This window comes from Aquila chrysaetos, chromosome 1 (assembly GCF_900496995.4).
Source record: "Aquila chrysaetos chrysaetos chromosome 1, bAquChr1.4, whole genome shotgun sequence".
Lineage (NCBI taxonomy): Eukaryota > Metazoa > Chordata > Aves > Accipitriformes > Accipitridae > Aquila > Aquila chrysaetos.
The window spans coordinates 65,923,202-65,935,853 of NC_044004.1; the positions used below are offsets into that span (position 1 = coordinate 65,923,202).

Here is a 12,652-nt window from a genome sequence, read left to right on the forward strand (position 1 = left end):
CGCGGCAGGGTGCGGCGAGGGACGGCCGACCTGCTGGAGGAAGACGCGACTGCCATGAGGGAGCAGCGACCCAGCAACGCCACCTCCGTCAATGAGCCTCTAACGTACAGAAACCATAACCAGGCAGCAGCCAATCGCCTGCCTCAAGTAGGGCAGGCCGCGGCCCCATTGGCCAGCGAATGGCGTTTGTACCGGCGGTAGGGTCAGGGAGGCAGCTGTAGTCGGAAGGTAGAGATGCATAGGCGGAAGTGGCGTTGCTTGTAGGTGGCGTGCAATATGGCGGGGCAGGCCGTGGCGGCGCGAGGACCCTGGCGGAGGCTGGTGCCTGGTGCGTTCCTCCTACTTTCCCCTTTCCGGCAAGACGGCCGTGCTGGCGCGTGGGGCCGTCGCCTGGCCGGTCTCTTCTCCTCTATCGTCACTAATCCCGTCGCTTTTTCCCTTGCAGTGCCGCTGTGGGAGCAGCCGCGCCGTCTGCAGCATGAATGGCGGCCCAGCCCGTCCGACCAGGTGAGGCTGCCCCCGGGCGTAGCCCGCGGTGAGCTCTATGCTTCCTACTGCCTCTGGGGCCGCTGCCGCCCTTACTGGGAGGGGCTCCGGTCAGGCAGTGGGGGCGTCTGAGAACCCTTTGCTGGGGCCTTTACGTAGCTCGGGCTCCTGGAAAACCGGAATTCCGTTATGTGGCGTGTTGCAAGAGCAGGAAGGCAGCGCCGAAGGAGATGACCCGGTGTTGAAGTTAAGGCACTGTTGATGTACGGTATCTTAAGCGCTGTCACCTCAACCAGCCGTCTCAGCAGCTCGAATGTGGCGCAAAACCTTTGGCAGCGCTGACTGATTTCCTGTATATAGCTGAGAGAATGCACTAGGTCTGGTGGTTAGATCATAAAAATGTGTTGTCCGGCACCAGCAAAAACTTCTAAAAATAGTCTCTCTGCCCAAATTCTACCGATGTCTGCAAAAAGGAAACTTCTTCCACTTGTATCTTGCAATGATTTGGTGCAGGGTGTGTTCTGAAGCTTAAGGAGCCTTTCAGGGCTTGGGAGATATTTGGCAATCTCTCAGTTAAAGCCTGTGAGCAGACAGGAGCTCCCTCAGGCTACTTGCTTTGAAATTACTTTCAAAAAAGGTCTCTTGTGACTTATCAGACAACTGCCTTACTACCAGCTTTTGTAGATATTGCCTTCTAAGTAAAGGGTGTAAGCACTCTCTTCTTGATTGCTTTAAGTGACTTGTTATATTGTCATTAAGACATAAAGGCTGTGTAGCTGTGAGAAGTTTTTTAGATTGCTAGGTACCAATCTGTGTGTTAGAGAAACAGAGATAAGAAAGTTACTGAAAAACTTCAGTGATGTACCAAATACCTCTTTTGGCTTCAAGGCATATTTTGCCCAAAGGATAAAAGTAACAAACGTTCCCTATTTCTTGTGAAGATTACAGATGTTAATAATTCTCTAATTTCAGCCCATACAAATGGAGAACCCCTATAAAGAGCCTCCTAAAAAATGTGTCTTGTGTGGAATAAGTGTGGACTACAAGAACGTGCAGGTGAGTTGGAAAATTCCTGTCCTTAGATGAAGGTAACTGGTTTGCTATTTTTAAATGTGTGCGTAGGAAGTCCACAAGGATAAAAAATGAAAAAATCATTCACATGTTAGGGGCTTAAAACTTAAGAGTAAGAATGTGTGCAGGCAAGGGCCAAATAATGCAGTTGTGATAAGCTGTTCAATCTACTAGTCCTATGTGCAGGTGTTACAACTTTGTTATTTACCAAGTAGAGTCCTCAATTCTAATTCCACTGTCATACAGCTTAAATATTATGGCATATAAAATACTGTCTAACTCCAAGCTATACTTTTTCTTGTCTCCAGGTAGAACTGAGTTTTTTGTAAAAACAGACCAAAAAATGAAAAATAGAATGCAAGTAGTAAAATAAAGCTCTCTAAAAAGTTCTTAAACTGACTTTGGATTTCTTAAATAGCTTCTTTCCCAGTTTGTTTCTCCACATACTGGCTGCATTTATGGCCGGCATATAACAGGTATGTGAAGTATCAAATTAAATAATTTACTGGTTAATATTAATGTTCTTGTGAGTCCAAGTAAGTGTGTATGAGCTATCTTTCCAAAAGTAACTACTGCCAACTCTATACATTTTTGTAATAGTATTCCTCTGACTTAGTAGCCTTCATCAAGGAGTGAATATATCCCTTAATTATATGGCGTTTTTTTGTATTTAACAGTGTAACCAGACATGCATTTTTCTAGGAAGACTTAGACAAAGCTAGAGGGAATTGACAGTAATGGCACTTCTACCCTTTAATGATTTGGTTATTGTTGACTTAGGAGACTGAAAATGATTTCTCTCTTCAGGCTTGTGCAACAAGAAGCAGAAGGAAATTACAAAAGCCATTAAAAGAGCTCATGTATTTGGTAAGTATGATTATGCTTTTGAGTTTAAGTCAAGCCTACTTTCCTACTAAAAAAAACCCTCCATCTTATCTTTTTACAGGATTTATGCCAGTTATGTTTAAGGACCCATCGTTTCTCACAGACCCCAAGATATGTAATGTCAAGTATCCAGAGTAATATACTATGAAGAAATAAACAATAAAACTGCTTTTCATGTTTATATACTTGTTTACTGCAAGTGTGGTTGGCTAGCATAATGCATCACTGACTGAAGGGTGGATGTCAGTTGCTTTTTTATGGTCAAGTCTCTAAAATTGTGTGAAGGAAGTATGAAAGATGAAAGCAATAGTAGATATGGGCAACTGTATGGATCACTTCCTCTGCTCCCAGGTCTTGCTAAAGTTCAGGTGTCTGTTTTTGCTTTGCTGGGTTGGAAGGGGGGAACAAAGAAACAAGTTGATAGGTAAGGATAAATGGAAGTATTTAAACTGGCAATTTATGTAGACAGCTAATTCTGTTAAGCATGTTACTTGTGTTCGTTTGATGCTCCCTGCCTCAGCTTCTGCTGAGGAAAGGGTAGTGCTGCTTCTTCAACAGTACTACAACAGGAAGTTGCATTACTCTGAGGCAGTATGTGACGTGGTTATGACTGCTAACATCCTGCTAGCATAGTCTTTAAACCCTGAGAGAGCGAATACAGATTTAACTCTGGAAGGCAAAATGAGGGAATGTCATCTGGACTTGTCTCTATGCCAAACGGGATTCCTGCATTAAAACCCCCCAAAACTAAAAAACCCTAAACCTGTATGTCTTTCAAAAATGCACTGTTTTTTTATCCCTGCAGTGCTATAGATTGTTGTGTCACTTGAATATGCTGGCAGTAACTTTTGGTGCAAGGTCATCTGGACAAATTGCTAACAGATCAGAAAGTAGGAGAGTGTGGGTATTCATTTGTGTCTCTAATTTTTTCCAACACGTCCTCATCTGTTTCAGTGCTACTCAGCATAAGCTTCCTTTCCTGGTCACTGTTGTCTTGGTCTTGAAGTAATTTTTGGTGAAGCTGCAGTGATCTGGATTTCTTGAATGACTTTGATCCTGTTGTGGTCCCTCTGACTTTACGCTTGGTTAGGTGTCTTGTTTCAGCTTCAGTGAAGTCTCTTTCCTCTACCATGAGAGTCAGTTTGTCCATAACATTAATATTATGGTCAATGTTACAGCAGTTCTTGGATATCTGTTGGCCTTTGAAGGAAACAATACATGTCTGAAGTCCAGAATTGGGGAAGAATGTTTGCATTGCCTGGCAAAGGAGAACATTCTCCTTTGGCTCTTCTGTGTAGTCTCTGTCTTCTGGAAAAAAAAAAAAAAAAGCTAGAGTTGTAGTCCCTCTTGCACACTTCTACCACTACTGTTTTGGCTGCCTCAAGTTCAGAAGTGTTTTGTGCTTCTGCCAAGTCAATCAACTTTGGAAGTCAGTAAGACTGGCATTGCATTTATTTAACTTACCCGAACAACTTTGTTGCTTTTTCCTCTTTATTTCTTCTTTTAATTGGCTCACCTCTGCTAAAAGCTTCTCTACAGATCGTTCACTGGCTTCTACTGTAGAGCATATTTTCTGCAAGGAAAAGAACATTTGATGGGATTAACAGTATTTACAGAAGCTGACTTTAACCTTGTTACAAAATCCTTAAAGTTACTCATGACTTTTAAAGTTGGACACAAAGTATTAAAATGCTTAAGTAATGAGGTTGAGGTAGATTTTAGAGATAACTTCAACCTTGTGTTGAATGAGGTGTAAAATGCAAATTTATCAGTGGAATTCAGGATTTATCAGTGTATTTTTTTTATCAAATAGAAACTTAAGTCTTCACCTTGAGAACTTAGTGTACAGCTATGAACAGTAAATGGAACTCCCTGATCTTTCAACATGTGCTTCCAAGGCACAGCTTTGTTTCTTATTTAGTGCAAGATGGTGTACCCTTTACTCAACTTGGTTTTGTAGTACTGCTGAAAGTAACTGTATCGGCAGGTATGCCTGACTTACCTTCAGTTCCTCCTGCAAGGTGGCATACATCTCATTTATCTTATGAACCTCTTGTAAGGATCCATCTTCGTAAAAGAATTCTGACCTGTCAACCAAGAATATAATTGCAAGTTAATGATCCCAGTGCTTACTTAGTAGGAGTATAGTGCGTAAAGAAGCATTCTAAGCTTCAACACCAGGTGCCTATGTTGAGAGAGACAGCTGCTCTCATGGCAAAGTATGGGACTTCACTAATTTCTGAGTACCTTGGAAAGGTAAATAGTTGTAGGAGACAGGTCAACAAGTGGGCAGGGTATGGCTGTAGCATTTGCAAAAGCACTTAAAAAGTTTTATAGAAAGATAACTATACTTAACTGAAAGCTAGAGCTATCAGGAAATATGGCATGTATTGTACCTGTGTTGTCTTACTGCTCTCACAAAACCGGAAGATATGCAGGAACCGGACACTGTTCTGTAACCTTGCTGTTCTGCCATGCCCAAGTTGGTAACAACCAAAGGAACTTTCTGGAAAAGACTTAAAAAGCAGAAGTATGAGAACTGATTTATTAACATCCAAAGGCCTCTCTTTAGTTAAAGGTTCTTGACCATTAAGCATCCCAGATGGAGGTTTACAGTATAGTTAGTTCTTGCTAAATGTATCCTATCACCCATAGACAACTTCTTATGGCTAAAGGCAAACTGCAAGAGCAAAAAGACTGAGCAATGCCTCTAGTATTTTCCCACTTCTGAGTATGAGTTGCAATAAATCAATACCTGCTTGTTATGCCTAGCCTATGGGCAGCATGTCTCTGAAGATAACTGAAAATTACCACCAATTTAAGTATTTCTATATGTGAAGATGAACACCATGCATAGTTGAAGTCCTAGACACAAACCCAACTTGATCAAGAACAGCTTATGTGCATAAATGAACTGACAGTGTCTGCCTGTTGATGCTGGCACTAAAGATAGTTATAAAGGCAAATTCCCTGAACAGAATTCCAGGGTAAGATTGCAACGAGGCTCCAGCAATATAAGAAATGATCTTATTTAATGTGTAAGTTTCAAGGGTAAAATACGCAGTGTCAACAATAGTTCAATTGCAACAAAAAAACCCCAAACTGTTCCAACTTACAGCACATGCTATGCTATTGCTTTATTAAAAGTAGAGAACAAACCAATTACCCTTCTTGTGGCCGATGTAAGGCGTGCTCCAGTCTGTAAGTAGAACAACTTTCTGTCATCACACTAGAGGTTAACAAAAGGAATACAAGGCCCTGATTTGATAGGTGAGACTGTAAATTCTTATGAAGAAGTCTTTCCCGGAATGTCATGGTCTGGTCTGTGTTACGCCTGAATTTGTACCATCCTATTACACTCTGCAGGCAGAAGAAAATTCATTATTACTTTTGATTCATGCTGTCCCTGTGTGTCATATTGAAGCAAGCTAGAGGATTTCAGTACAAAGTCATGAATCTGAATTGTTCAGTAATGTGTACATATTCAAGTAGTTAGTTAACTTGAAACCCTTAAAGCATCTAAGTCTAATTCGAGTATGATGACTTCTCTCTTTCCTTCAAAACCATGTGTTGAACTGGCCCGTTTTCTGATGTTGTGCTCAAGGTGAAACTCTGCAAACTTGGTGCTGCCATTTTGCTGGTTGGCTCTTTCCAGCGTCTACTTCCCCTTGTGAAACTTTCTTCTGTGGAGAAGACTGTAAGTTTTTTTGGTCAAGTGGCACTTAACCACTTGAGTGAGCTGACATCAACTGATCTTAAGCTAGAAATCAGTAGAATCCCTTGGGGATATTTGAACTGTTTGGCTGAGAAATGAATAAGAAAAAATAAAGTTGTGACATATATGTAGGGAAACCCAGTCAAAAATAACGTAAACTGTTCTTTCAGGGGGAGAAGATGATGCAGCTGCCTTGACCGGCAGTGTGAGGAACTAGATAAAAGATAAAAAAAGATGAAAGAGAATCTGAGTGAGCTCCTTGGTATGGTTTAGGTTTGAAAATAAAGTACCTTCTTACAGCCTGATAGTATTTTCTTCAAGGCAAGTTCATTCAGTTCTCCTGCAGAATTATAAAAGCTAGAAGAAAATTAGGACAATTAGAGGAAAAAAAAATGCTACTGTAGAAATAACTATTCCCTAGTAGTCTGGCAGTCATCCCACTTTAATAGCTATTTTTCCCCCTGGTAAGCATAAAGATATGCTGATACAGCTGCTCTGCTAGGACAGTGCAGATAATTTCATTACTCAAATAGATATGTAGGTGGTCTTGTACAGCTCAGATGCTGTTCTGGCATCAGTGCTATTGGGACACAAGTTAAAGGTAGCATCTATATCCTTTTGACTACAAAATAGAAAGATGCCTTCAATTTGATATGAAATGCCTTTCTAATAACATCTGGGTTTATTAGTTTTCAGAACATTTTGAGAAGGAAATTTATGTTGTGATTCTCCCCTTCTCGGGGTACAAACCCGTGCAGCTGTGTTCCCGTCTATGATGGAACTCTAAATGCTAGTCCTTGAAATTACTCCTGCCATGAGGCTAACAAGTGTTTGTGACCCACTTAGAAGCCTATGGCCGATACTACCTTTTTATTTCTTTCTTTTTTTTTGAGGGTGAGGGGTTGGGATGTATGCTTTAAAAAAGCAATGTTGTTTGTTCAGTATGTTGACATTATTCTGTAGTTCATATGGTATCATAGCTCATCAGAAGGTACAGTATGCCATATTTCTATTTTTATATACACAGACAAACACTAAAAAAGGACATGAAGAACCAAAATAGGAATAACATAAGGCATTTTGTATCTGTTATTCCAAGGGGTTGATATGGCTGCTGTAGTTACAGCCAGGTGATTTTCTCAGTAATGTAATATAAGCTTAACTCTTGAAGAGTTCAAGTTAGGGTTAATTTTAACTTCTTCATATCTGTTTACATAAGATTCTTACCTGAACAACTGGTAGCATGGAACATGCTTCTGTATATCTGGAAAGAGAAGGTAATATTACTCTGGGTTCATCAGTTCAATATGTATATTCTTCTGTCTGCTATGATCAGAATTAAACTGGTAGAAGAACTGAGAAGGAATTCTAAAAATCAAATGCATTAACATCTAATTAAATAAGATTAAGAAAGGAAATATTTTTTAAAAAAGATTCTAATTCATTTTTCAAATGTAAAGGGAACCACTGATATAAACTATTTTTTACACATTTTTCTGTTTTGTCAAGTGAAAAATCAAATTGGACACTTAATTTTTCCCTCCCTTCTGTTGAGTACAGGAGTACTATGTAATATGAAAGACTTCACTTGAGTTACTCTGCAGCAAGGCATGGATCCTGTTAGAAAGATGAGGCTGGAGAACAGAAACACATAGGGTAGTAGATGATGAGAGCTGGAAGACTGACTACTAGAAAAAAAACTGTAGGTGATCTAATGGCATTCTACATCCTTTTTTTTTCCCCCTAAATTCTTCACTACTTTAATTTTCACAAGTTAACTAAAAAAAACCACCCCAAACTTTGGAGCAACTAACTCTGCCTATAAGCATGTGATGACAAGACTGGGTAACTTGATCGCCACCACAAAAAATGCCTCATATTTTTGGTTCAGCTGTGAGACTCAGTGGAGGAAAGTGTTACACCTTAACTGTATCCTAGAGTAAAACTAGAAAATGGGATGCAATTTCTCCCTACCATATTGTCAGGAAGATTGGAAAGAAGACACATACTGGATTATCTTCTTTCTTTTTGTGTAACTGCATTTTAAAGGGAGTTAAATGTGTGTGCATGTGCACATATACATATGTTCCTGTTAAGGGCTAGTATAAAATGCACATCCACTTCAATCCCATGAAGACTATAAAGAAAAATACATCTGGCATCTGCTCAATGAAATACATAAATAGCTTGCAGCCTTCACACACTGTATTTTATAAGCTCCAAATTAGGTAATAGATGCTAACACGTTAGTGTTAGTTCACATCACTGAAATAGGCCAAGTTTTTCCAGCACAACTCTAGTCCAGGAGAGTTTGTGACGTGGCCGAGACAAAGGAGTCTAAGCCCTAAATTACCTTTAATGTGACAAAATACTTGGCAAAGAGGAGCTATTCAAGGAACTAAGAACTAGTATTTCTGTTAAATTATTATATTTTCTACAGTAAAACTGTAATTTTTTAAATCAATTAAAATGTTACAAAATAACCCTTCCATGTGGTGGGTTTTGGTTTTTTTTTTTACACCAAGGTGGTCCCCAGGATCTAGCAGCTTTGATCTTGCTGTAAGGTGTTGACCGCCCTCATTCAAAACTGTAAGCAGTTGTATATTGCCTGAAACCAAGCATGGTATTAAAAACGTGGATAGACTAACCGATTGTATAAACAACTTCAACATCATCCATTTGTGAGTCAGTAATGCTGTTCTTGGCTTCACCTTTCACATCTCCAAGGAGAAAACCTTCCTTTATGGGGGAAGAGAAAAAAAGAAGTTCACATTAACAGCAGCATTGAACAAGACTTTGTCCAATATTAACAGTGTAAATGCTGTCTTCAGGAGAGGAAAGAGGTGTCAAAATGAACTTTTTTTTTTTTAAACAGAGTAGGTTCTCACTGATTTTTCAATACCTGTCTATTTAAGGAAAAAAGAAGTTGGAATGTGTACACAGCTGTTTTCCATTCCTCATGTTTTCATTCACAAGTGGACAGTTTGTGGCTGTACAGGTGATGCTCACCTCCAAGGCTTAGGCCAGAAGGCCTGACCAGCATTTTGGTCAGTCCTTGGCAGGCACGGTGCTGCTGTTGCCACACCAGGCGTTCGGTAGCCCACACATCCTCGTTTTAAAAGAAAAAACCCACAATTTCCCGCCATTAGTGAGCACGGAAAGAAACTACTATTGCAGCAGGGTGCAGCGGGGAGGGAATGCACTGCAAAACCGTGCTCCAGCACAGCACGCAGTCAGGCCCTGGATGTGCGTGGGGCCCTCCCCGGCAGCGGGGTGCCGGCGGGCCTGCGGTGGGAGGCAGCGCGCCCTCCTGACGGGGCCGGGGGGCAGCGGCGGCGGGCTCCGCCATGGCGGTGGCTGGCTGCCCGCGCGACCAACGGCCGCCCCTCCCTCCCTCCGCTTCTCCCGCTCCCCCCGCCCGTTCCCTCCGCCCCGCCCCGCCCCGTCCCGTCCCGTCCCGTCCCCTCCCGGCGGCGGGGCCCGCGGCACCCACCGTGTCCGAGTCGGTGCTGAGGTGCTGGAAGGCGAGGGCGCCGAAGACGAAGCCCGAGAGCAGAGCCGACGTGCTCTCGCCCTCCATGCCCTCGACAATGGCGGGCCGCGCCGCGGCGGCGGGAGCCCCCAGCGGCCGCCGACGGCAGGGCAGGGCAGGGCCCGGTCGGGCACATGGCCTTCCCGTGAGGAAGCAGCGGGGGAGAGAGGAGGAGGCGTCTGGGGCCCGGGCAGCGGCCTGTCCCGTCTCTTCAGCCGCCTGTCCTCCTCGCGCTGCGTCAGCCCTCGCCCCCTCCGCGCCCGCTTCAATCCTCCCTCGCTCTCCAGGCCTCTTCCCGCCTCCTGCCCGGCGAGGCTCAGTCCAAAACCAGCCCTTTTGGTTTGCCTTTAATGGTGTAATTCTTAAGTCTAAATCCCTATTTTGTTTTTAGCTTTAAGGTGAAACAATGCTCCGATTTAGGAAGGCTGTTCGGGTCCCCCACATCTCATGGGTGGCTTCTGGAGCAAAGGACTGCAGGTCCCACAGCAAGGGCTTGTTCCCGAGGGCAAGGTGAGATGTCCTGGCCTCAGTGATGCCTGCCTGCGCGGTTTGGGACCTGACATAGCTCCAGGCCAAAAGTCAGGATTTGTGCTTATAGAAGCACCTCATTGATCGTACTAAGAGCTTTAGTAAAGCATCAAAACAGCATTTGAACCGAGCTGGCTGGCCCACATCATCCAGCTAGCAGTGTGGGTGGAGCAAGCTGTATTCATGTCTTCGGAGTGGGAGGGGTGTGTCATGCCAGCCTGCAATGTGAAAAGGCAGAGGGCGCTGGCTGAGCTCCGATGTATAACAAGGTTGTACCTTTTGAAACAGGACGTGCAGCTGTGAGTATGTCTGGACCTGCACTGTACTGTTTAGGATCGTGGTGAGAATCTTCTGAGTTAATAACGTAATAAATTGTGATAAGGAAGTAATAAAATGATAATGCTAAACAGTGATCTGACAGTAGTTTTACCACGTCTTCCTAAGCTATAGACTGAGTTTGCGGAATGTATGTTTTGTCTTTTTCAGTAGTCACATATTACTTCTTTTAAATATTTGTAGTAACATATTTTTTCACATTCTAACAGTGTTCCTCACCATATCAGCCAGAAGAACGCTCTAGAAAAAAATTTCAGGAAGGGAGAGTTAAAAGTGACAGCATTCTTTGAAATGTGGTCAGTGATCCGGTCTAAAGGCCACAGGAGTTTTTCCCCTTCACTTCAGGAGAGCAAATGTTTGATTTCATCCCTCACCAGCACTATAGGTAAGCGTATTTTTAGCCTTAGACATTAATTTCCTGACGCTTGAAATAGGATCTATGCTCCTGTGGTCTTTCAAGAGGTGTTTCCATGATTTTGGGATCTCACACATATATTTTTAGGTTGCATATAAAATTAACGTTTTTAGTGCAATTTCTTTTTCCTTAAAACTTGTTGGCAAGATTTAGAAGGAGAATTGTTAGTTCTGACATATTTAAATAAAATTCCTTATGGATTATTTAAAATATGTGAATGGTGCCAATATTTAGAAGAGGAAGATTGTTGTGATTCTTACCTGTTGTCACAGTGGAGAGAGGGAGCAGCTAAGACTTTTATTTCTCAACACACTCATAAATAATCTAGATCTCTCAATAAGGGGGTGACAAGTCTCCAGATGATACAGAATGATTGACAAGATTAATGGGAAAGAGGTAGTATGCATTTCTTGCAATGCAGGCCACATGGTACTACACGCATGAGTAGTAAGTACAACACAACTGAAGTGATACATTGCAACAAATTGCTCCATATGGACCACCTTGCCATGGTGGAGGCAACAAGAACAAATGGATATGACCAGCTTCCATAGCTGTTTGTGGAGAAAATTATGAAAGCAGACATGAGTACTGACATCTTTCAGAAATTCCCCCAAAGGACCCAGTGCTGTGATTGCAGTCACTCCTAAGCCAGAACTGTGAGAAAATTTTATGCATTTAATCAATGCAATAAATGTTGGGCATTGACAAATTATTCTATTGCATTCAGCATTGATGACACGCAAACCATATACAAGATTTATATTGACAATATATGAGATATGTATTGACAGTCATGTAATGTGTACACATCTGATGGGTATCTATACATTGGTGAGGCAAAAAAATGTAGTCAGAACGTATAGTGGACTTCCTGCTTTTGTGATACAAAGACACAAGCCTGTTGTAAGCTACAGGATATGATAAATAAGGTTCTGTAATTGTTGTATTTATCTTGTGTGGAAACAACAGTGCTTGTGTGGTCAGAGCTAAATGTGTTACAGTTATCCTAATGAGGGATACAATACTTAAACGTGCTTCTGCAATGTTTTCATAATTCAACTGTTGATGGCCAAAGATAAACTCTAAATAGGAAAATCTTACTGCGGTCAGATATAAACACAGATCTGTTTAGTCAAGTAGATGGAATCTGTGGAGACCTAAAGAGCGGCAGACAGATCAGTTAGCGTATGAATGCAGAGAAGTGGATATTTGCACTTTAGTGCATAAAGACAGTGTGGTTTCCATAAATAAATATTGCACCTGACATTGCTTACCATGCAATAGGTTATCTTTAAGGTTATTCTGGCCTTTGGAGGATTTTTCACAAATGAAGCGTGAACCTCGGTCTTGATAAAAATTGAAACAAAACTACCAGAGATTATTTCACCCTTGAGTAGCAATCAGGTGAGGACTTTGCTGAATGTGAGGTTGAGAATTGAGAAGATATAAGCAAAAAGCAAAAGGGCGCTTTTTTGGTTATAGCTGGCAAAAGTTTAATTGAAAAAGAGGTATTCTTAGTAGTTTTCATGTGTGAGTGCACACATCAGAATTACTGGAGTGCAGAATGCTCTGGTCAGTCCTGTTTGAAAGACTTTCTTATCCTGCAAAACATAATCCCGGTACCCCTGGATGTTAAGAGATGCTGGGAAATCAGCCCAGGTTTGCTCTCTTGATTTTGTGT

At 41.9% G+C, this 12,652-nt stretch overlaps 2 protein-coding genes across 3 annotated transcripts; one reads left to right on the top strand and one right to left on the bottom strand.

The window, feature by feature from the left end:
- The first annotated feature begins 159 nt into the window (after window positions 1-159).
- Window positions 160-2,623, top strand: MRPS18C (mitochondrial ribosomal protein S18C). The gene is made up of 6 exons (XM_029997012.1): window positions 160-328; window positions 446-507; window positions 1,459-1,542; window positions 1,976-2,033; window positions 2,365-2,424; window positions 2,504-2,623. Exons 1-6 carry the CDS (start codon window positions 277-279, stop codon window positions 2,578-2,580), a joined length of 393 nt encoding a protein of 130 aa, XP_029852872.1. The 5' UTR covers window positions 160-276; the 3' UTR covers window positions 2,581-2,623.
- Window positions 2,400-10,076, bottom strand: ABRAXAS1 (abraxas 1, BRCA1 A complex subunit). Of its 2 annotated transcripts, XM_029996794.2 has the most exons (9): window positions 9,651-10,076; window positions 8,806-8,896; window positions 7,385-7,421; window positions 6,448-6,514; window positions 5,609-5,802; window positions 4,839-4,958; window positions 4,445-4,529; window positions 3,907-4,015; window positions 2,400-3,750 (listed from the first exon to the last, which is right to left on the bottom strand). In XM_029996794.2, the coding sequence occupies exons 1-9, from the start codon at window positions 9,735-9,737 to the stop codon at window positions 3,326-3,328; spliced, it is 1,215 nt and encodes a 404-aa protein (XP_029852654.1). In that variant the 5' UTR covers window positions 9,738-10,076; the 3' UTR covers window positions 2,400-3,325. The 2 variants fall into 2 exon arrangements, with proteins under 2 accessions (XP_029852654.1, XP_029852742.1); XM_029996882.2 differs by lacking the exons at window positions 8,806-8,896; window positions 9,651-10,076 and having other exon boundaries at window positions 2,400-3,752; window positions 3,906-4,015; window positions 7,385-7,437.
- Between the last annotated feature and the right edge of the window lie 2,576 nt (window positions 10,077-12,652).